Consider the following 24933-nt stretch of genomic DNA (forward strand, 5'->3'; position numbering starts at 1 on the left):
CTCCTCTTCTCCTCCTCTCCTCCTCTCCTCCTCTCCTCCTCTCCTCCTGGCCGCCTGCCAGTGCGCCGCTCTTCGTCCTTCAGCAGAATGCCGGCTGATGGATGCGTTCACTGCCCCCCGTTAACAACGCCGCCAAGAGGCTAATAGAGCGCTCTGGTGAAGGAGAAGGATGAAGCTGCTTCGAAGCAAAAACACCAACGGGTGCTCTCGTTAGTTTTAAGCGAGGGCGCGTCAGACTTCACTCCTCCACCGTGACAGCAGCTTCTGGTCGGGACTCTTCTGCACGGCGTGGTGATGGAGAGCCGGGGTCGAGGCCCGCCGGCACCGCCGCTGATCCACGGGCCGCCGGGCCGGACGCGCCCGAAACTTGGCTCGGTCGGGCCGTCCATCTCGCCTCACTCGGACGAAGGGAGAGGGAACGTCTCCGATGAGGCTGCAGCGCCTTCACCTGCAGGCTCCGGGCTCTGGGCGGATCCAGACTGTAAGGAAGCGCACATAGCCGTGCCCGACGTAGCCGTGTACGGCGTAGCTGTGCCCGACGTAGCCGTGCACGACGTAGCCGTGTACGACGTAGCTGTGCCCGACGTAGCCGTGCCCGACGTAGCCGTGTACGACGTAGCTGTGCCCGACGTAGCCGTGCACGACGTAGCCGTGCACGACGTAGCCCTGCCCGACGTAGCCCTGCCCGACGTAGCCGTGCCCGACGTAGCCCTGCCCGACGTAGCCGTGCCCGACGTAGCCGTGGTAGCCGTGCCCGACGTAGCCCTGCCCGACGTAGCCGTGCACGACGTAGCCGTGCCCGACGTAGCCGTGCCCGACGTAGCCGTGCACGACGTAGCCCTGCCCGACGTAGCCCTGCACGACGTAGCCGTGGTAGCCGTGCCCGACGTAGCCGTGCCCGACGTAGCCGTGCCCGACGTAGCCGTGCACGACGTAGCCGTGCCCGACGTAGCCGTGCACGACGTAGCCGTGCCCGACGTAGCCCTGCCCGACGTAGCCCTGCCCGACGTAGCCGTGCCCGACGTAGCCGTGCACGACGTAGCCCTGCCCGACGTAGCCGTGCCCGACGTAGCCGTGCACGACGTAGCCCTGCCCGACGTAGCCCTGCACGACGTAGCCCTGCACGACGTAGCCCTGCACGACGTAGCCCTGCCCGACGTAGCCGTCCACACGAGGCTTCAGAACGGCAGCCCACAAACCAATGAGAGCTCTCATTGGTTTGTGGGCTGCCGTTCTGAAGCCTCGCGTTTGCAGGTGTGGCCGCCGCCATCTTGGCTTTTTGCAACCAGGTAATAGAAAGTGAACGTGTGGACATTGCTGCTAGAGACCTGTCAATCATGAGGTCGCCCCGCCCCTAAAGACGGTTTTAGTTGAATTTGCAGATCCTGTGAATATGTTTTGTTCTGTTTTAAGGAAGGTACAAAAGAATTCAAAGAGTTTATTAAAATGATAAAAACAACTATACATTATCAAACTATACTCTTTTATGACTTTTATCGACTTTTAGTAGATTTTCATGACCTTTATGACTTCCTTTACCACACATTGTATGACTACTTTATTACAGTGCCACTGATCTCATCGGGTCTTTAGTATTTCCACAACATCTGGAAGTATTGAGTCTGAACAAGAAGCTACAGAGATCATCACATTGTGTTGGCATCAAGGTTTATTATCCTTTAATAATGTACAATATACAAAAATATAGGGTACCAAAAAGTTCACAGTGTCTAAAGGCAGTGATTCCCGTCTGGTGACATCACAGGACCCCTGGGGAGTTGCATAGAAGGGCCAGAGCCTCACATCTCAGGGGGCGGAGCTCAAAACGGACCAATCGGACGACCGGCTTTTCAGACGGAGGCGGAGTTTCATTTCTCCACCATATGCAACTCATTTGCCTTAATATTGGATGAGTTGTTTTCTGTCACATCCCGGAGCTCCGCCCCCAAACTAACCTCATGTGGGTGGACTTAGCTGCTGCACTTATTTATTTAAACACCTACTAAGCTTTTTTTTTGTGTTTTTCTTTTCTTTTTTAAACAAACAGTGTTAGCTATACAATAACAGAAGAGCTGCTATATACAGATGGAGCTCTCGGCGGCTCGTGCACGTCCAGTAGCTGAGTTAGCATTCATCCATCAGGCATAACAATAATATCAATAATAATAAAATATAGCTGTGAAAATGCCCTTTATAAACCAAGCTTCGACTATAAATAGTGTCGTTGCCTCGGCAGGAGCCGCGATGCTTCAGCTGACAAGATCAACATCTTTATTTATGAAATATAGAAAAACGAAAACCAGTAGCCAACGACAGAATGACGTCCTCGTACATAATCATGTGTATGAAAGCATTTACATTGTAGAAAACACACACACACACACACACACACACACACACACACACACACACACACACACACACACACACACACACACACACCAAATGGATGTTTTGTTTCAGTTGTTCTTTATAAAATGAAAAAAAGCCTCATCTTTTTTATTGTTTTATCTTTGTGTTAACATTATGTTAAGATGTAATGGTTACCCCAACTTCTAGAAATAAACAATAAAAAAATCAAGCAAAACAAAAGTGTTCGTCCGCTAGAGAAACAAGAATTTATCATCTATCTTTTTATTTCACAAAATATCTCCTCCTATGCTACAGAGCTCGACTGAGAATAAAACAAATATCTTAAAAAACAAACATTATAAAAACAACAGAAGTGTCTACTTGCTTATTCTACGGCCAGAAGCTCCGCCCTCCTGCCCGTCAGAAGCCCCGCCCAGCTGCTCGTCAGAAGCCCCGCCCTCCTGCCCGTCAGAAGCCCCGCCCAGCTGTCCGTCAGCACACTGGCCATATGTGATATGACCAAAGGGCTATTAGCAGAACTGAAGCGTCCGTCGGACATTGGACTGGAGAACCACTGGACTGGAGAACCACTGGACTGGAGAACCAATGGACTGGAGAACCACTGGACTGGAGAACCACTGGACTGGAGAACCATTGGACTGGAGAACCATTGGACTGGAGAACCACTGGACTGGAGAACCACTGGACTGGAGAACCAATGGACTGGAGAACCACTGGACTGGAGAACCACTGGACTGGAGAACCAATGGACTGGAGAACCACTGGACTGGAGAACCACTGGACTGGAGAACCAATGGACTGGAGAACCACTGGACTGGAGAACCACTGGACTGGAGAACCAATGGACTGGAGAACCATTGGACTGGAGAACCATTGGACTGGAGAACCACTGGACTGGAGAACCACTGGACTGGAGAACCAATGGACTGGAGAACCACTGGACTGGAGAACCACTGGACTGGAGAACCAATGGACTCCTCTCTGAAGTCTTTATTGTTCTTGAAAAAAATAATAAAAGTGAAAAACAGACGGAAAATAAATCTTCGCCTCCGGCCCTCTGTTGCATTCAGGCACCCAAGGAATTCCCAAAAGCTTTATGTACAGTTCAGACCGCCTCTCACAATCCCCGTTCTCTTTTCCCTCTTGTTGTTGTTGTTGTTGCTCCTCTGTGGTGAGTAAGGGGGAAACGGGGATCCAGATCCACAGAAATGTCATTAAATGAAATGTTCTGTTCGTGGACTCTCGTCTCAGCAGCCGAGGGGTTCTGGTCCCAACAAGAGTCTCGAGCCGAAGCCCCACACCAAACCCCCCCACACCAAAGCCCCCCCCAGCTGGTTGCATAAGACCCTAAATGCACCAGGACTCGGGCCTCGTGGTCCAAACCCACATAACTCCTGATGGAAAGGTCCAGAAACGTTCAGCTCAGGTTATGTCCCTGTGGGTCAGCGGGGGTCTGTTGGGGGGTCTGTCGGGGGTCTGTCGGGGGGGTGGTGGGGTCTGTCGGCGGGGCTCAGCTGTTGTTGTTCTGGTTGTAGGTCCGGCACGGCGAGGGGGAGGAGTTGGGCTGGTAGTCGAACTTGCCCAGCGCCGCGGGGTAGTAGGTGGTGGTGTAGACGTTGGGCTGCTGCAGCGCCGTCGGGAAGAAGTTGGGCCGCTCGTCCGGCAGCAGGTTGTTCTTGTTGAGCGTCTGCAACGACACAGAGAGAACCAAGGAGCTTAAGTAATACTAATACTCATATTTAACTCATACATACTCATAAATAATATGTTATTTAACACATTAATACTTTCACATTCGCTCTTCTGAAGGAAAACATTCAACACATGAAACATGCTGCAGGACGTTTAAAGATAAAGTTTAAAGATAATCGTTTTCTATCAAACTACACGATGATCAGCCAGAAGATGAAAAACAAATTAAAAAACGTCCTTATCGTCAGAGTCCCGTCTTTCTGACGGTCCTTGAACGCATCATCTGCGACGAACGCTTCAGTCAGAAAAAGCAGCCGAACGCTTACACCTATTTTTTTATTTTCTCTAAATGTCTCATTTAAATCTCTCCTCAAATAAAGAGTTCACTTTAATCAGATTGTGTAAAAACATTAAAGTCTGAGCTTCTCAGTGAAACTATGACGTCATGATTTATTCACCTGAGAACAACAGTCATGTGACCACATGAGGAGAAACTGTGACTGCACTTCAGGAAGTGAACACAGCAGAAAGAGAGGCTGTAAGAACCTGGGTTCTAAAGACGTGTTCTAGTTCTCTACTTCTAACACAACAGGTCTGAAACACACTTCATTCTGGTCGCTGAGTCTCAGGTGAAGCGTCAGGTGACACGAGGACATGAGGTCACATCCCTCAGCTCCACCACGGTGTTAGCACCTCCATAACTATATGATGGTGACTGTAACACGACCGGAAGAAGAAGAAGAAGAAGAAGAAGAAGAAGAAGAAGAAGAAGAAGAAGAAGAAGAAGAACCGTCACCTTCTCATTCACACACAGTGGCGGGCCGTGCATTTTCTACCTGGGCCTTCTGTGCCGTCTGATATCGTTTACATAAATACGTGCATGACGGGATGCGGCGTCATTAAAGGACAATACATGTAGTCCACATCAACAAGAACCATCACATTTAGTTATAACAAAACAATCCAACAAAACTGCAGCACTAAAACACTCAAGAGAACGAGCTTCCATAGAGACATAGAGGTGAAATCTGATTGGATGAGAGCTCTCCTTAAAAAAGCTTCAGGCGCTGCAGGCTGAAGCAGAGCAACAGAGGAAGAGGAGCTGTCACATGATAACATCATTATAATACATTTAGTGTATTTGTGAAAAACAATGAAATTATAAAATAACTATAACTTTGTGATTCTGTTTAGGCAGCAGAGAAGACTTGGCCCTGACGGCCACCACTGGTCACTCATTCACCTTCTCACTCACTCATTCACCTCCTCCCTCCTGAACTACCCGCCCTGTCGAGTCAGATGTTGTCATTTGTTCACAAGCGGGTCATTATCTGGTTCTTGGGTCTCTAACCGCCGGCCTCTTACCGACAGAAGCTCCCGAGTCTCATCCTCTCATTTCGCGCCTCCTTCTTCACCCTCGGAGGTTTGTTTGCTTCCAGGTTTAGCGATGAGGAGATTAAAAGAGGAGACGCATCACATACACATGCGCAGTCACAGGGCTCTGTTTGAAACATCACATCACATTCACTGGACCCCAGAACGTTCTGTGAGGCCCGACGCTGTCTGGGTTCTCTATCGTGGAGCTCGGACTCCAAATGGTGTTGATGTAAGACAACTTCTTAAAGCTACGACAAGGAACTTTAACTTAGTGCTGGTTCTGGCGCCCCCTGTGGACTAAAGAGGTAGTGTCTCTGAACACCAGGGTCCTTTTAGAAAACCTCTCATTCTACTGCAGCAGGTCTGGTTCTGGTTCTCTCGTGCCCCCCTTCCCTCCAGCGGGTCCTGAGCTGAAGGAGGTTCTGGTGAACCTGCATGATGTCATCTGGTTTCACCAGAATACGACCCGGTGGCTCTGATGAGGATCTTTAAGAAGAACTCTCTAGAACTAGAACATCTTCTCTTTGGTGGTCTGGTTTCTGATGGAGGTCTATAGAGGACCAGGACTACACTGAGGTTTATAGAGGACCAGGACTACACTGAGGTCTATAGAGGACCAGGACTAGACTGAGGTCTATAGAGGACCAGGACTACACTGAGGTCTATAGAGGACCAGGACTACACTGAGGTCTATAGAGGACCAGGACTACACTAAGGTCTATAGAGGACCAGGACTAGACTGAGGTCTATAGAGGACTAGGACTACACTGAGGTCTATAGAGGACTAGGACTAGACTGAAGTCTATAGAGGACTAGGACTAGACTGAAGTCTATAGAGGACCAGGACTACACTGAGGTCTATAGAGGACCAGGACTACACTGACGTCTGTAGAGGACCAGGACTACATGAGGTCTATAGAGGACCAGGACTACACTGAGGTCTATAGAGGACCAGGACTACACTGAGGTCTATAGAGGACCAGGACTACACTGACGTCTGTAGAGGACCAGGACTAGACTGAGGTCTATAGAGGACCAGGACTAGACTGAGGTCTATAGAGGACCAGGACTAGACTGAGGTCTATAGAGGACTAGGACTACACTGAGGTCTATAGAGGACCAGGACTAGACTGAAGTCTATAGAGGACCAGGACTACACTGAGGTCTATAGAGGACCAGGACTACACTGACGTCTGTAGAGGACCAGGACTACATGAGGTCTATAGAGGACCAGGACTACACTGAGGTCTATAGAGGACCAGGACTACACTGAGGTCTATAGAGGACCAGGACTACACTGAGGTCTATAGAGGACCAGGACTACACTGAGGTCTATAGAGGACCAGGACTACACTGAGGTCTATAGAGGACTAGGACTACACTGAGGTCTATAGAGGACTAGGACTAGACTGAAGTCTATAGAGGACTAGGACTAGACTGAAGTCTATAGAGGACCAGGACTACACTGAGGTCTATAGAGGACCAGGACTACACTGACGTCTGTAGAGGACCAGGACTACATGAGGTCTATAGAGGACCAGGACTACACTGAGGTCTATAGAGGACCAGGACTACACTGAGGTCTATAGAGGACCAGGACTACACTGACGTCTGTAGAGGACCAGGACTAGACTGAGGTCTATAGAGGACCAGGACTAGACTGAGGTCTATAGAGGACCAGGACTAGACTGAGGTCTATAGAGGACTAGGACTACACTGAGGTCTATAGAGGACCAGGACTAGACTGAAGTCTATAGAGGACCAGGACTACACTGAGGTCTATAGAGGACCAGGACTACACTGACGTCTGTAGAGGACCAGGACTACATGAGGTCTATAGAGGACCAGGACTACACTGAGGTCTATAGAGGACCAGGACTACACTGAGGTCTATAGAGGACCAGAACTACACTTAGACTGGTTCAGGACCAGTTTGAAGTTCCTCGTCTGTGTGAAGTTTTCCAAACACAAAAACAAAGACAGTGGAGTTCAGTGTTCATGAACAATATGAACAATATGTGTTATAACTATATATTAATGTATCTGATATTAACTCTAACAGAACTGATGCCGCGCCGGTACGATGTCTACGTGATGTTTCTATTAAAGCGCCGCGAAAAAACGGCACAACACTATGGTTGCGATGCTGCTGGACGCTGCAGACTCTCCACTTCCTGTCTGAGCTCCTACGGGACTCTCCACTTCCTGTCTGAGCTCCTACGGGACTCTCCACTTCCTGTCTGAGCTCCTACGGGACTCTCCACTTCCTGTCTGAGCTCCTACGGGACTCTCCACTTCCTGTCTGAGCTCCTACGGGACTCTCCACTTCCTGTCTGAGCTCCTACGGGACTCTCCACTTCCTGTCTGAGCTCCTACGGGACTCTCACAGGACGCTCAGCCCGAGGAGTCGAGCTCCGCCTTTCACCGTGATTTGTCGATTCAGGTGTCCGCCGACATTTTGTGTGAAACTAACCAATGAACACAAATCAGAAAAGGTTTAAATATATATCAAGATATTTGAAGAATTTAAATTTTTCAGCTTTTTTTACACTTGTGCCTGAGGACAATGGTGCCTCATTATATAGAGAGCTGGGATGGTTCTGCACATTTTGATATACAACACATGAGTATGATGGGAGACATTAATAAGGACTGTGTGTGTGTGTGTTGAGTGTGTGTGTGTGTGTGTGTGTGTGTGTGTGTGTGGGTGGGTGTGTGTTGAGTGTGTGTGTGTGTGTGTGTGTGTGTGTGTGTGTGTGTGTGTGTGAGAGCGGCGAGGAATAAAAACATGAAGGTCCATTCGTCTTCGGCGCTCCATTGAGATGAATAGTAGCGTCTCCGTTATGGCTGAAGCAGCATTGATGTGATATCATATTCATAACTATGTTTTAATCGTTGTATAATGACCTGAAACTAAGAACCTTTGTGTTTTATTTAGCTGAGAGAAAGACATTCATGTCTACAGGCAGCGGGTCGTCTGCCACGAACACAGAGAGACTTTGACCTCGAGACGACACCTGAAGGTCAAACACAGAAACGGGCGAAGTCGTGTCAACACTTCTGTTCACCAACAGCAACATGGAGACACAATCAACCTAAAGCGTCTGCCTCTAGCTCCTTTTGCTTAGTATAGAGGACATGAGGACAGAGGACAGAGGACAGAGGACATGAGGACAGAGGACATGAGGACATGAGGACAGAGGACATGAGGACATAGGACATGAGGACATGAGGACAGAGGACATGAGGACATGAGGACAGAGGACATGAGAATAGAGGACATGAGGACATAGGACATGAGGACATGAGGACAGAGGACATGAGGACATGAGGACAGAGGACATGAGGATAGAGGACATGAGGACATGAGGACAGAGGACATGAGGACATAGGACATGAGGACATGAGGACATGAGGACAGAGGACATGAGGACATGAGGACAGAGGACATGAGAATAGAGGACATGAGGACAGAGGACATGAGGACAGAGGACATGAGGACATGAGGACAGAGGACATGAGGACATAGGACATGAGGACATGAGGACATGAGGACAGAGGACATGAGGACATGAGGACAGAGGACATGAGAATAGAGGACATGAGGACATAGGACATGAGGACATGAGGACAGAGGACATGAGGACATGAGGACAGAGGACATGAGGATAGAGGACATGAGGACATAGGACATGAGGACAGAGGACATGAGGACAGAGGACATGAGGACATGAGGATAGAGGGCATGAGGACAGAGGACACGAGGATATGAGGACATGAGGACATGAGGACAGAGGACAGAGGACATGAGGACAGAGGACATGAGGACATGAGGACATGAGGATAGAGGACATGAGGACATAGGACATGAGGACAGAGGACATGAGGATAGAGGACAGAAGGACAGAAGGACAGAAGGACAGAGGACAGAGGATAGAAGGATGGAAGGACATAGGACAGAGGACAGAATGACGATGTCTCGCTTTATATATATAAAATAAAAGCAATAATTTATTCATGAGAAGAGCAGCTCCTTGTCGTAATAAAATAATAATAATGCAATAACTCTCCACATGGGGCAGCAGAGGGTATTTCTGGCCTGCGATACGCAGTCTGGCCACTAGAGGCCGCTGCAGCTCACGCGCTCCTACCTTGAACTCCATGGGCGTGTACTTCTCGTTCTTGGGGGCGGCGCCCTTGTTGTAGTTCAGGTGGTTGGGCGTCGTCGGGTGGATGACGGCGGACTCCTGCGACGGCTTGTGGACGCGCTGGCAGTAGACGTAGACCAGGAAGGACAGAAGCCCCGCCCCCAGGAAGCAGGACACGCCCGTGGCGATGAGGTGGATGGAGGTGAACGCTGGGAAGCGAAGGAGGAGGAGACGTTTAAATGAACAGTACACCCACAAAATGGCTTCTTTGAATAAATCATTCACACTTTTCTTTGAGGTGAGCGGTGAAGGCGTTTTGTTCCACGTTTCTAACTGTAAACATTCACCCTCCACAACATCTACATTCATGTGTTCACACCTCGGCACCCCTTGAAGAAAACTCTGGGAAAAGAGTTTTGAATGTTCCGGTTTCAGACGACGTGTTCGTGATGTTTTACTTCCGTTTACTTCCTTTTATCAGGATTCAATTCTGCTTTTTATTTTTATTGGTCTCAAATTGTTGAAATTATTGAAGCCGTTCGATTTAAAACACACACACACACACACACACACACACACACACACACACACACACACACACACACACACACACACACACACACTTACCTCCACAGTGCTGGTCCTTATCAAAACCAGATGCAGGGAGGATGACTGCAGAGAGGAGAGGAGGACAAGGTCAGACACAGACGAGCATGCACACACACACACACACACACACACACACACACGTGCACATACACACACACACACATACATGCACACACACACACTCTCTCCCTGGAGGAGCAGCCTTCAGAACACATCGGGGAGTCGAGGTGCAGAAACACAAACAGTGATTGAGAAATTGAAATGTTGTGAAGAACATTCACCGTCCAGAGAAAACCCGACTGCAGCTTTTCTTCTAGACAACACTCAGACAGCAGCATGAGACCAGAGGCTCTGACTCCTCTGGAGACGCTGCGTCTTTAGAGCGGAGCTCCCTGTCGCTCTGCAGCGGGACGTGAACCCATCACTCATCCTTAATAACGGTGGCGAGGAGCGCTGCACCAGACTCCATGGAGACAGCAGACTTTTAAAAGCTGTGTTCTCCTCGTGTGCAGTGAACGCACCATAATGATGCTGGTCTAAGAACACTCTTCTTCACAGGAGCAGGACATAGGAAGTGTCTGTGTGTGTGTGTGTGTGTGTGTGTGTGTGTGTGTGTGTGTGTGTGTGTGTGTGTGTACGAGGGAGAAGCCAACCGGGGTCAACCACTCACTTGTTGGATTCACATGGACTTAGTTATGAATAATTAACAGAAGACACACACACACACACACACACACACACACACACACACACACACACACACACACACGAAGATGAAGAAGATAAAGATGATGAAGTTGCTTTGTCCTCGCAGAAATAATCGATCCTCTCTGTTTCTCTATTAATCACATATTTGAGTTCTATGTTTTTGTTTCACACCTGTTTATTATTATTATTATTTATACCTTTATTTCTATATAATGTCATATGTTGTTATATTATGTCATGTGCATCGGTCTCATTTCTTCATCTGTTGCATTCAGGGACACTTGTTTTGTTTTACTTCCGGTTCGGCAGAAGGCAAACCCAGAAGTTGCCACAGTGCATCTTGGGATATTTCCCCCCTGACGGACTCACCTGGGATCTCGTTGCAGTCTCTGCGCTGGGTGCCGTTCCCGACGCAGGGCCCGCCGCCCTGGGCGCCGCACGCCCGACTCCTCGCCTGCAGGCCCGAGTCGTCGCAGGCCGCCCACAGCGACCAGGCCATCCAGCCGCCTGCAGGCAGAACGCAGGGCTCAGTTCACACAATGCACGAGCCAAAGATGCAGCAGCAGACAAAGCAGGGGAGAGTAAAAATCACAGCTTTTTCCAAAGGAACACGTGTTGCACACGATGTGTTCGAGGGCCGTGGTAAAGATGAGTACCGGAAGATGATGTGTATTTTTACAGCTTCTGGCTGAGATTAGACGCAGCAGTTTTTATCCGATCATTGGGTTCAGAGGTTACCGCCCCTTCAGCTTTCATCCACCTTTCATTTGGTCACCTGCGTGATGGAGCTGTTGAGTCGGACCGGAGGCTCCTCGTTAGTATTCCGTCCTCCATAACTGTCCTCCATTACCGCCGGAGGCTTTTATCAAATGAGCTGCGACGGGAGCTTCAACTGTCCCCGTGACGGACAGCCGGCTCGCCTCCAATTACCCACCGAGAGAGGACCGCTAACCGGAGGTCAGAGGGGTTGTTAGCAGACAGTCCACAGGGATGCGTGGGCCCACATCCCAACATTAATAATCAACATTTGAATGTCTCTTTGTAGTCTTTTCATATCTCTTTGTAGTCTTTTAATGTCTCTTTGTAGTCTTTTAATGTCTCTTTGAAGTCTTTTAATGTCTCTTTGTAGTCTTTTAATGTCTCTTTGAAGTCTTTTAAAGTCTCTTTGTAGTCTTTTAATGTCTCTTTGAAGTCTTTTAAAGTCTCTTTGTAGTCTTTTAATGTCTCTTTGAAGTCTTTTAAAGTCTCTTTGTAGTCTTTTAATGTCTCTTTGAAGTCTTTTAAAGTCTCTTTGTAGTCTTTTAATGTCTCTTTGAAGTATTTTAATGTCTCTTTGTAGTCTTTTAATGTCTCTTTGTGGTCTTTTAATGTCTCTTTGTAGTCTTTTAATGTCTCTTTGTAGTCTTTTAATGTCTCTTCAAAGTCTTTAATTGTCTCTTTGAAGTATTTTATTGTTTCTTTGTGGTCTTTTATTGTCTCTTTGTAGTCTTTTAATGTCTCTTTGTAGTTTATTGGGCCTCTGTGGTCATCGTGTCTCTTGCTGGTTGCTAAGTGGGTATTTGAGGCCCCTGAGAGTTCGGGCCCCTGGGCCTGAACCCTGCAGGACAGTTCATCCACCACTGAACACACATGTGAACACAAACTGTGAAGATTTCTCCATTTTGGTTTTCAGCAAAATGAATAAAGAAAAACCACATTGTGTTGTTTGAGGTGAAACTATTTCTGTCTCCGGGCGGATTAGCCGACTCGTCTCTCATGAATATTTAGTGTCCTTGTGCAAATGCTAATAGATGGCGGGGGGGGGGGGGGTGTTGTTTTATATCTCATCATCATCATCATCATCATACGTGAGGAAGGCCAACCTTCAACCATCACAAACTTTTTAATTCAATGTAACTTTTAACCGTAAGCAACTCTTGAATCATTTGCCTGGACCGACTCTTTAAAACCACATTTCCTCATTTAAATGGCAATTTATAGTTTTATTTTTTATTCATCCAGGTTTTTTTTAGGAAATATAGCTCTGAGATGTTTCTCTCCTCCCAGGCAGAGGCAGAATAAATTACATTAGTGCTGCGAACAGCATTGAAAATATAAAAAAAATCAATAGCAATGCGTCCAGAAAGCAGTTAAAAGAGTTCTGTGGACGACCTCGCCAGTTACAGCCGCTAGAGGAGCACGAGCACTTCCTCCAGTGTTCACCGATGTCCACAAGTGTCCACCAGTGTTCACCAATGTCCACCAATGTCCACCAATGTTCACCAATGTCCACCAGTGTCCACCAATGTTCACCAGTGTCCACCAGTGTCCACCAATGTCCACCAATGTCCACCAGTGTCCACCAATGTTCACCAATGTCCACCAGTGTCCACCAATGTTCACCAGTGTCCACCAGTGTCCACCAGTGTCCACCAATGTCCACCAGTGTCCACCAACGTCTACCAATGTTCACCAATGTCCACCAGTGTCCACCAATCTACACCCATGTTCACCGGTGTCCACCAGTGTCCACCAGTGTTCACAAGTGTCCACCAATGTCCACCAATGTCCACCAGTGTCCACCAACGTCTACCAATGTTCACCAGTGTCCACCAGTGTTCACCAGTGTCCACCAATGTTCAACAATGTCCACCAGTGTCCACCAATCTACACCAATGTCCACCAGTGTCCACCAGTGTCCACCAGTGCCCACCAGTATCCACCAGTGTCTACCAATGTCCGCAGCTGCAGGCCGTGTGTGTGCTCACCGTCACAGGTGTGTGTGCTGCACAGAGCCTCCTCGGTGTGCAGCCCCAGGCAGATGTCCCCCCCGCTGGCCGGCGCCGGGCTGCTGCAGGAGCGCGTGCGTTGGTAGTGACCGCCGCCGCACGGAACGGAGCACTGGGACCAGGACGCCCAGCAGGACCAGGACCCTTTAACTGGCAGAGAGCCGTCATCAACGGAAGAAACCAACAATAGAATCTAAACATAACAGATATGAACGACAGTCTGGTGCCGATGATGACGTCACAGCTGACGCATATACTAATATACTAATATATCATAATAATAATAATACTTCAGATAGTTTCTAAATACTAACTTTACTCTTTCAGGTCAGACGTTCTCATCGTGAAACTAATAATTGAACTATGTGACTTACCGACTGACACCAGGTGTGCCTTTCATCTCACACACACACACACACACACACACACACACTATTCATTTCCATCTCCTCAGTAATCTATATTGCCTCCGTCCTTCTCTCTAATCTCATCATCAATTACTATTTGGTGCTCATTGTCTCCTTTGTCTCCTTTGTCTCCTCTGGCCTTGTCCTTGTGTCCTCCTCGGCTGCGTCTCCTTCCAGGACGCCGTGAGGCCGGCGGCTGCACGTGACTCACATGGCAAGCAGCTTCCTGATTGGCCGCGGGTGGAAGTGACCAAGGTTGCTAAGCTAACCGCTATTTCCCTCATATCTAAAGAGAGTCCAGCTCCCAGAATACATTGCTGCTCGTTCAGATTCACACACACACACACACACACACACACACACACACACACACACACACACACACACACACACATGATGGAAAGTGAAGAGATGAATTCACTTGAAGGTGTGTTTAAAAAAGTAAATACAAAGAAATGTAATGATGAAACTCACCGGGACACGCCTGCACGTTGCAGTCCTGGTACTCCACCGGCGACCCCCGGCACGCCACCGGGGCGCTCCTCCCCTCCGGGCCGGAGCAGCTCCTCCGGCGGGTCCGGTAGCCCTTGTTGCAGCTCTGCGAGCAGCCGGACCACGTCTCCCACGACGACCAGCCGGCGCCCGCCACCCTCACCGGCGGCGTCTTCAGGAGCTCCTCCACGAGCGCTGCAGGGGGAGAAGAACGGGTTAACACACATGTTTCATCAGTTCATGTTTCATCAGTTCACGTTTCATCAGTTCATGTTTCATCAGTTCATGTTTCATCTGTTCATATTTCATCTAGTTCACGTTTCATCAGTTCATGTTTCATCTGTTCATGTTTCATCAGTTCATGTTTCATCTGTTCATGTTTCATCAGTTCATGTTTCATCTGTTCATATTTCATCAGTTCATGTTTCATCTGTTCATGTTTCATCAGTTCACGTTTCATCAGTTCATGTTTCATCAGTTCATGTTTCATCTGTTCATGTTTCATCAGTTCACGTTTCATCAGTTCATGTTTCATCAGTTCATGTTTCATCAGTTCATGTTTCATCTGTTCACGTTTCATCAGTTCATATTTCATCAGTTCATGTTTCATCTGTTCATGTTTCATCAGTTCATGTTTCATCAGTTCATGTTTCATCAGTTCACGTTTCATCAGCTCATGTTTCATCAGTTCACGTTTCATCAGTTCATGTTTCATCTGTTCATGTTTCATCTGTTCATGTTTCATCAGTTCACGTTTCATCAGTTCATGTTTCATCTCTTCATGTTTCATCTGTTCATGTTTCATCAGTTCATATTTCATCAGTTCATGTTTTCATCTGTAGGTCGATGCAGCCCCCTTCCTCCAGGAGGCTGACAGGAGGAAACGAGGAATCGATTCAGCAGACAGAGGTGTGAAAAGCAGTAGACTGTGACCCTGTGTGTGTGTGTGTGTGTGTGTGTTTTGTGTGTGTGTGTGTGTGTGTGTGTGTGTGTGTGTGTGTGTGTGTGTGTGTGTGTGTGCTGAATCTGTCTCTAACAGAATGTTGGGGAGCTTAAGGGTCTAAGGTCACGCTCTTCTTCTCTTCTCACTGTGTTTTTCTGTATTTCTGTAGACACACACACACACACACACACACACACACACACACACACACACACACACAGCTGGCATACCAACAGGAGGAGAGCTAGTAACGGAGAACCAGCGGAGGTTCACTTCTGTTACATTGTGATGCGTTCAGGCTCTGCTCAGTGAACATGAGTGCTGGCTGAAGGTAAATGATAGCGTTCTCATGATGCGTTCAGGCTCTGCTCAGTGAACATGACTACTGGCTGAAGGTAAATGATAGCGTTCTCATGATGCGTTCAGGCTCTGCTCAGTGAACATGACTACTGGCTGAAGGTGAATGATAGCGTTCTCATGATGCGTTCAGGCTCTGCTCAGTGAACATGAGTGCTGGCTGAAGGTAAATGATAACGTTCTCATGGTGCGTTCAGGTTCTGCTCAGTGAACATGACTACTGGCTGAAGGTAAATGATAGCGTTCTCATGATGCGTTCAGGTTCTGCTCAGTGAACATGACTACTGGCTGAAGGTAAATGATAGCGTTCTCATGGTGCGTTCAGGCTCTGCTCAGTGAACATGACTACTGGCTGAAGGTAAATGATAGCGTTCTCATGATGCGTTCAGGCTCATGATGCGGTCGTGATGAAGCGCTCTCTTACTGTCCGTCTCGCAGGACGCCGTCCCGTCGTTCGGGCAGAAACGCGTCTCCACCTTGCGGCGTCCGATCTGCAGCTCGTGTGGGTCGGACAGCTGAGCGCGGCACATGAAGCGCACACGCTGCTCCTGGCGGGCGCCGCCCTGCGTCACGTTCACCGGCATCCACGGAGTCCAGGGCGTGTTCCTCTTCACCTCAGGACACGCCTCCAGGTTACAGGCCTTGTACTCCTGGAAGAGGAGAAAGAAGAGGAGGAGGAGGAGGAGGAGGAGGAGGAGGAGGAGGAGGAGGAGGAGGAGGAGGAGGAGGAGGAAGAGGAGGAAGAGGAGGGTTACGAGTCATTCATCAGTAAAAACAAAATTTTGGTGTGTGTCCTCTAGCGAGGTGGACAGGTGTGTGTCCAGGTGTGTGTTCTCTAGTGAGATGGACAGGTGTGTGTCCAGGTGTGTGTCCAGGCGTGTGTCCTCTAGCGAGATGGACAGGTGTGTGTCCTCTTGTGAGGTGGACAGGTATGTGTCCAGGTGTGTGTTCTCTAGCGAGGAGGACAGGTGTGTGTCCAGGCGTGTGTCCTCTTGTGAGGTGGACAGGTGTGTGTCCAGGTGTGTGTCTTCTAGCGAGGTGGACAGGTGTGTGTCCAGGTGTGTGTCTTCTAGCGAGGTGGACAGGTGTGTGTCCAGGTGTGTGTCTTCTAGCGAGGTGGACAGGTGTGTATCCAGGTGTGTGTCCAGGTGTGTGTCCTACCAGTGCACATCCCGGGCAGCTGTTTCCGTTCTCGCAGGTGCGGACCCGTGAGTGGACTCCGCCCCCGCAGGCGGTGCTGCACTTGGTCCAGGACCCCCAGGGGGACCAGAAGATGGGCTGAGGACACGGGACGCCCTCGTTGCAGAACCTGAAGAGGAGAGTCAGGGCAGTGAGACAGGTGGGTCAGTGAGACAGGTGGACCTGAAGGAGCCGTCATTCCCGACAGTTACGTGCACAATAACGTGCACGGTATTGTGCAATAATAGTCCTAATAGTTCGGTGTGTGTGTCACTTTAAATACAGACATGAGGAGCGACCGCTCCACAGTCGCTCACGGTCACATTTTTAACTCCACAAACATAACAAGCATATCAGCGCGTCCGGCTGCGTCTTTCCTCTCTGTTAGTTGTACTATTTTGGTGATTTGCCTCTGAAGCCGTTGTTTAACAGATGGTTTTGTAGACAATCCACTCCCAGTCTTAAGAGCTCGTCTGCCCAATCACCATGGTAACCAGTGACCTGAGTCTATGAAGCAATAACTGCTCTCAAGTCCATCACAAATACAGAAATGACTCCTCAATAACCTCAATAACAATCTTACTACTGGTAATGTCGTTACCTTATATATATATATATATATATATAAGAATATATATATATTATTATTATTATTGCTAATAACAAAGCGCCCCTCACCGCTCGTCGCGGCCCGGCCCCACACACACTCGTCCTCCGTGGCGAGGCGACGGGTTGTTGCAGGAACGCTGACGCAGCTCGAAACCCGTACCGCAGGTCGTGCTGCACTTTCCCCATGACGACCACGGCGTCCAGCCTCCGTTTCTACGGCAACAGACACACACACAAAATATATAGATATAGATATACGTATTTCACAACGTTGTTATTGTGACATAAATCATAAAGAAGATAAAGAAAAGTAAGTTTAATTTCTTTGATAATTCTTTTATGAAAATGTTTTAAACAATGGAATCCATAAATTCAAAAAGGTGATGATGTCATGTGACTCGTACCGTGAGCAGTTGGACACTTCGATGGTCGGGCCGCCGCAGCCCCGCCCCCCGCACCTTGGGGCGGGGTTGTCACATGACCTGGAGCGGCACGAGCAGGAGCTCACGCCGTCAGGGCCGTCGTCGTTGTTGCACGGCTGCCACGGCGACCACGGCCCGAAGCCCCCGTGGGTGGTCTGGTTCCGAAGCTGGAAAAAAAAAATATATATATATTTATATTCATATATATTTATATATCAGAGAACTAAACAACAGTTCAGCTTCTTTAAACTCAGACTTGGTTTTCTAACCAGAAACACTTCTGGTGTTAGGATTCACTTTATATATGTCATTATAGTTTATAGTTCATAGTTTATTGTTCATAGTTTATAGATTATAGTTTATAGCGTTGCGCTGCCAGACTTTTAAGTGGATCTCAGTGGATGTAACTCCTTCTTCTCCTCCTCCTTCGTCCTCTAACACACACTGAGGAGTCATGATGATGATGATGTCGCACCCTATGACATCATCATCATCAGGATGACACCATCATCATCCTTAGTTACCGGGCACACGGAGATGTTCTGCTTCCACTGGCTCATGTTGGAGCTCTCCTCCAGGGTGCTGCAGCGCCGCTGACGGGAGTCCCACCCACAGTACGGGTCCCTGGCCTCCAGACAGGAGCTGGGGGAGGAGGAGGAAGAGGAAGAGGAAGAGGAGGAGGAGGAGGAGGAGGAGGAGGAGGAGGAGGAGGAGGAGGAGGAGGAAGAAGAACTTAATTACAAAAGCTTTCAGAAGAAACTTCACTTTGAAGTGTTCAAAACTCAAATATGCAGAAAGATTTCACTCCATATGAGAATCACGTCTGGAGGGTTAAAGGTAACATCATGATGCATTCAGGCTCTGCTCAGTGAAAATGAGTAATTCAATTCAATTCAGTTTATTTTATATAGCCCAACATCACAAATACAAGTTTGCCTCGGTGGGCTTTACAATCTGTAACATGACATCCTGTCCCGGGACCTCACATCGGATCAGGAAAAACTCCCCCAATAAAGATAGTAAAATGAAAGGGGAAAAAACCTGAGGGAGAGCAACAGAGGAGGATCCCTCTCCCCGGATGGACAGAAGCAATAGATGTCATGTGGCCAGAATGAATAACGTAACGGAGTTACAGCACATTACATGAATGTGACAAATTATTCATATAATGAGTAGTATGCATGGTCCATGATCCAGATAACCACGACCCATTAAGCAGAAGGAGGTAGAGAGGAGGGGCATCCCAGGGGCAGTGGGAGAAGAAAGCAGGGCCATGGCAGCTGGCAGGACCGGCTCCAGGCCAGTTGCATCAGCAGGGCCATGGTTGCATCAGCAGGGCCAGGGGGAGGACCGTGGTCCTCCCCCTGGTTCCAGGCAGCCACGAATCCATGGAAAAAGAAAGTAGAGTTTGTAATATGCATTGAAGAGACAATCATTTATCCAGAAGGAGAGAAAGAAGAGGTGAAGAGGAGAGGAGGAGCGAAAGACGAAGAGAAGGAAAGGAGGAGCTCAGTGTATCCTAAGATGTCCCCCAGCAGTCTAGGCCTATAGCAGCATATCTAGGGGCTGGACCACGGCAAACCTGAGCCAGCCCTAACTATAAGCCTGAAACAGCCCTAACTATAAGCCTGAAACAGCCCTAACTATAAGCACCATCAAAGAAGAAAGTCTTAAGTCTACTCTTAAATGAGGTGACTGTCTGCCCCCCGAACTGAAAGTGGAAGCTGATTCCACAGAAGAGGAGCCCGATAACTGAAAGCTCTAGCCCCCAACCTACTTTTTAACACTCTGGGAACATTCAGTGAGCGTAATGCTCTCGTGGGGTAATATGGCACTATAAGGTCCTTAAGATATGATGGTGCATCACCAATTAAGACTTTGTAGGAAAGGAGAAGGATTTTAAATATGATTCTCGATCTTACAGGAAGCCATTGGAGAGCAGCTAGTACAGGAGTAATGTGATCTCTCTTCCGCGTCCTCGTTAGTACACGAGCTGCAGCATTCTGGATCAGTTGGAGAGATCCAAGGGATTTACCGGAGCAGCCTGATAATACGGAGTTACAGTAATCCAGTCTTGAGGGAACAAATGCGTGGATCAATGTTTCTGCATCGCGTTGAGACAGGATGTGCCGGATCTTTGAGATGTTCCGTAGGTAAAAAAAGGCGGTCCTTGAGATCTGTTTCACGTGAGAGCCAAAGGACAGGTCCTGGTCAAAAATAACTCTGAGATTATTACGGTGGTGGTAGATGCCAGAGCGATGCCATCCAGAGAAACCATATCATCAGATACTTGATTTCTGAGGTGTTCTGGTCCGAGTAAAATAACTTCAGTCTTGTCCGAGTTCAGCAGCAGGAAGTTGCAGGTCATCCAGGTTTTGATGTCATTAAGACACGCTTGAAGTTTGGCAACCTGGTGGGTTTCATCTGGCTCGACAGATATAGTTGAGTATCATCGGCATAACAGTGAAAGTTTATGGCGTGTTTTCTGATAATATTGCCTAAAGGAAGCATATATAAGGTGAATAAAATTGGTCCAAGCACAGAACCCTGTGGAACTCCATGGCGAACGGCAGTGGTCACCGAGGCCTCATCGTTTACAAATACAAACTGAGATCGATCTGATAAATACGACTTAAACCAGCTTAGTGCTGTACCTTTAATACCAATCAACTGGTCTAGTCTCTGTAATAAGATGTCATGGTCAATGGTGTCAAACGCTGCACTAAGGTCTAACAAGACCAGTTCAGAGACAAGTCCTTTATCAGCACTAAGGTCTAACAAGACCAGAACAGAGACAAGTCCTTTATCAGCACTAAGGTCTAACAAGACCAGAACAGAGACAAGTCCTTTATCAGCACTAAGGTCTAACAAGACCAGAACAGAGACAAGTCCTTTATCAGCACTAAGGTCTAACAAGACCAGAACAGAGACAAGTCCTTTATCAGCACTAAGGTCTAACAAGACCAGTACAGAGACAAGTCCTTTATCAGCACTAAGGTCTAACAAGACCAGAACAGAGACAAGTCCTTTATCAGCACTAAGGTCTAGCAAGACCAGTACAGAGACAAGTCCCCTATCTGATGCAACTAGAAGGTCATTAGTAATTGTCACTAGTACTGTCTCTGTGTTATGATGCTTTCTAAATCCTGACTGAAACTTCTCAAAAGAATCATTGTTATGTAAAAAGTCACACAACTGGTTTGCGACTACCTTCTCCATTATCTTAGAGAGGAAGGGAAGGTTAGAGATAGGTCTGTAGTTAGCCAACACCTCTGGAGGAAGACTCAACAGGAGGAAGACTCAACATGAGGAAGACTGAACATGAGGAAGACTCAACAGAAGACTCAACTGGAGGAAGACTCAACAGAAGACTCAACAGGAGGAAGACTCAACAGAAGACTCAAAAGGAGGAAGACTCAACAGGAGGAAGACTCAACATGAGGAAGACTCAACATGAGGAAGACTCAACAGAAGACTCAACAGGAGGAAGACTCAACAGGAGGAAGACTCAACAGAAGACTCAACAGGAGGAAGACTCAATAGAAGACTCAACAGGAGGAAGACTCAACATGAGGAAGACTCAACAGAAGACTCAACAGGAGGAAGACTCAACAGAAGACTCAACAGGAGGAAGACTCAACATGAGGAAGACTCAACATGAGGAAGACTCAACAGAAGACTCAACAGGAGGAAGACTCAACAGGAGGAAGACTCAACATGAGGAAGACTCAACAGGAGGAAGACTCAACATAAGGAAGACTCAACATGAGGAAGACTCAACAGGAGGAAGACTCAACAGAAGACTCAACATGAGGAAGACTCAACAGAAGACTCAACATGAGGAAGACTCAACATGAGGAAGACTCAACAGGAGAAAGACTCAACAGAAGACTCAACAGAAGACTCAACATGAGGAAGACTCAACATGAGGAAGACTCAACAGGAGAAAGACTCAACAGAAGACTCAACATGAGGAAGACTCAACATGAGGAAGACTCAACAGAAGACTCAACATGAGGAAGACTCAACAGAAGACTCAACAAGAGGAAGACTCAACATGAGGAAGACTCAACAGGAGGAAGACTCAACAGAAGACTCAACATGAGGAAGACTCAACAGGAGGAAGACTCAACAGAAGACTCAACAGGAGGAAGACTCAACAGGAGGAAGACTCAACAGGAGGAAGACTCAACAGAAGACTCAACAGAAGACTCAACATGAGGAAGACTCAACAGAAGACTCAACAGAAGACTCAACATGAGGAAGACTCAACAGAAGACTCAACAGGAGGAAGACTCAACAGGAGGAAGACTCAACAGAAGACTCAACAGGAGGAAGACTCAACAGAAGACTCAACATGAGGAAGACTCAACAGAAGACTCAACATGAGGAAGACTCAACAGGAGGAAGACTCAACAGAAGACTCAACATGAGGAAGACTCAACATGAGGAAGACTCAACAGAAGACTCAACATGAGGAAGACTCAACAGAAGACTCAACAGAAGACTCAACAGGAGGAAGACTCAACAGAAGACTCAACAAGAGGAAGACTCAACAGGAGGAAGACTCAACAGAAGACTCAACATGAGGAAGACTCAACAGGAGGAAGACTCAACAGAAGACTCAACAGGAGGAAGACTCAACAGGAGGAAGACTCAACAGGAGGAAGACTCAACAGAAGACTCAACAGAAGACTCAACATGAGGAAGACTCAACAGAAGACTCAACAGAAGACCCAACATGAGGAAGACTCAACAGAAGACTCAACAGGAGGAAGACTCAACAGGAGGAAGACTCAACAGAAGACTCAACAGGAGGAAGACTCAACAGAAGACTCAACATGAGGAAGACTCAACAGAAGACTCAACATGAGGAAGACTCAACATGAGGAAGACTCAACAGAAGACTCAACAGGAGGAAGACTCAACAGAAGACTCAACATGAGGAAGACTCAACAGAAGACTCAACAGAAGACTCAACAGGAGGAAGACTCAACAGGAGGAAGACTCAACAGGAGGAAGACTCAACAGAAGACTCAACAGAAGACTCAACATAAGACTCAACAGGAGGAAGACTCAACAGGAGGAAGACTCAACAGAAGACTCAACATGAGGAAGACTCAACAGAAGACTCAACAGGAGGAAGACTCAACAGGAGGAAGACTCAACAGAAGACTCAACAGGAGGAAGACTCAACAGAAGACTCAACATGAGGAAGACTCAACAGAAGACTCAACAGGAGGAAGACTCAACAGGAGGAAGACTCAACAGAAGACTCAACAGAAGACTCAACAGAAGACTCAACAGGAGGAAGACTCAACATGAGGAAGACTCAACATGAGGAAGACTCAACAGAAGACTCAACAGAAGACTCAACAGGAGGAAGACTCAACAGGAGGAAGACTCAACAGAAGACTCAACAGAAGACTCAACAGGAGGAAGACTCAACATCTACTGGATACTGAGGAGAACACTTTACTCTGTGACGGTTGCGGGTGGCAGTACGAGCGCTTTGACCTCTGACCTTCTGTCGATTTAATGGAGCGACTCCAACGCAGATGAAAGAATATGAAACAATAATCATCAAACCCACGGATCACAGCGCTGCCATTCGGGCTCAAGGTCGACTACGTTGTAGTGACGGCTGGTTTGCACGGTCACCATGGCGGAAGGGTCCTCACACACACACACACACACACACACACACACACACACACACACACACACAGAGTAATCAGCTAAGCGGAACAATAAACATGTTCATATTTGTCAAGGATGGAATGAATAACGCCGTATGAAAAGGAGAGGGCGGGGCCTAATTATCTCTGGGTAAAGACGTCCTTTAGAGTCTCCCACAATGCATCATGTTCACGGATGTCTTTCACACCAACAGTGGAACCAGAGGAGCATCCGGCCTGTAATATATTTATATATATATTGTAGTCAGTGATTTAATAGGAGCTGTGCAGCGTCAGTATTTCCTCACCGTTTAATAAAGGATGACCTCTGACCTGTTTGTCTGCATCAAACAGCAGCTTCCTGCCGCGTCGGCATCCAGATGAATGTGCTGGTTCTCTGGAGGAGGGTTGAAGGGTTGGGGGGTAATTGGCGTTTTAAATCGTTTGTGGACGTTGTAAAAACCAGCGTCTCCATTTATTATGGCCCTTAAACAACCAGACGTGAAAACAATAGCTCACCTCGTTCTTAACGGCAGGCCGTCGGGGTGTAATTGCAAATATGATCGCCAGAACTGATAAATTATGGATTTTTGAATGGGCCGTTATTAGCCGGCGCGCTGTCACTCTGGGAGTGCATTAGCGCCGGCTGTCTGCAGCCTCGCACCTCCCTCTATGTCAGTCATCATTACGTGCTCTGCAGCCGCTCTCTGCAGCCGCTCTCTGCAGCCGGCTGCAGGCTGAGGCCTCTTCCCCGGAGACGAGCTCGGGTTTGTCCCGCTGCTTAGGAAGTCTGCTGGTGATGAATGGGAAACACAGACAACCGCAGCTAGCGCTCAGCGCTAACACATCCAATTAGACCCATTGGAGCCGGGCCCGAGGACTGATGGCGCCTGGTCCAGAGAAATATATAAAACAGTCTGGAGAATAAAAGGAAGATGGCCGCCTGCCAGAACAAGCCGGTTTCCCCTGGTAAATAAAAAGGAGAAGTAGAGAAACACTTCTACAAATAAAGTGAATTATTATCTAGACGCAGACGGAAGAGGAGGAGGAATATATAAATATATATGCTAGAACTAGACCGACAGGAAGAGAACTACTGTTGGTTAGACATCTATTTCTACGTTTTAATGTATCTCTTAATTTGTTTGCTTCTCGTATTTTATTTTTATTG

The 24933-nt window shown here is 47.8% G+C and overlaps 1 protein-coding gene across 1 annotated transcript in view; it reads right to left on the reverse strand.

The window, feature by feature from the left end:
* Nucleotides 1–3883: 3883 nt before the first annotated feature.
* sema5ba (sema domain, seven thrombospondin repeats (type 1 and type 1-like), transmembrane domain (TM) and short cytoplasmic domain, (semaphorin) 5Ba) overlaps nt 3884–24933 on the reverse strand; it is a gene marked incomplete at both ends in the record, with an annotated part of 86212 nt that continues 65162 nt past the window's right edge. The window contains 11 exons of the mRNA XM_079231688.1: nt 3884–4060; nt 9594–9799; nt 10218–10262; nt 11277–11414; nt 13655–13825; nt 14557–14769; nt 16299–16524; nt 17036–17183; nt 17732–17875; nt 18067–18251; nt 18609–18726. Of these exons, the coding sequence (XP_079087814.1) occupies nt 3884–4060; nt 9594–9799; nt 10218–10262; nt 11277–11414; nt 13655–13825; nt 14557–14769; nt 16299–16524; nt 17036–17183; nt 17732–17875; nt 18067–18251; nt 18609–18726 (1771 nt within the window). The remainder of the gene's footprint in view (nt 4061–9593; nt 9800–10217; nt 10263–11276; nt 11415–13654; nt 13826–14556; nt 14770–16298; nt 16525–17035; nt 17184–17731; nt 17876–18066; nt 18252–18608; nt 18727–24933) is intronic.

This window comes from Taurulus bubalis (genome assembly GCF_910589615.1).
Source record: "Taurulus bubalis genome assembly, chromosome: 1".
NCBI classification, from domain to species: domain Eukaryota; kingdom Metazoa; phylum Chordata; class Actinopteri; order Perciformes; family Cottidae; genus Taurulus; species Taurulus bubalis.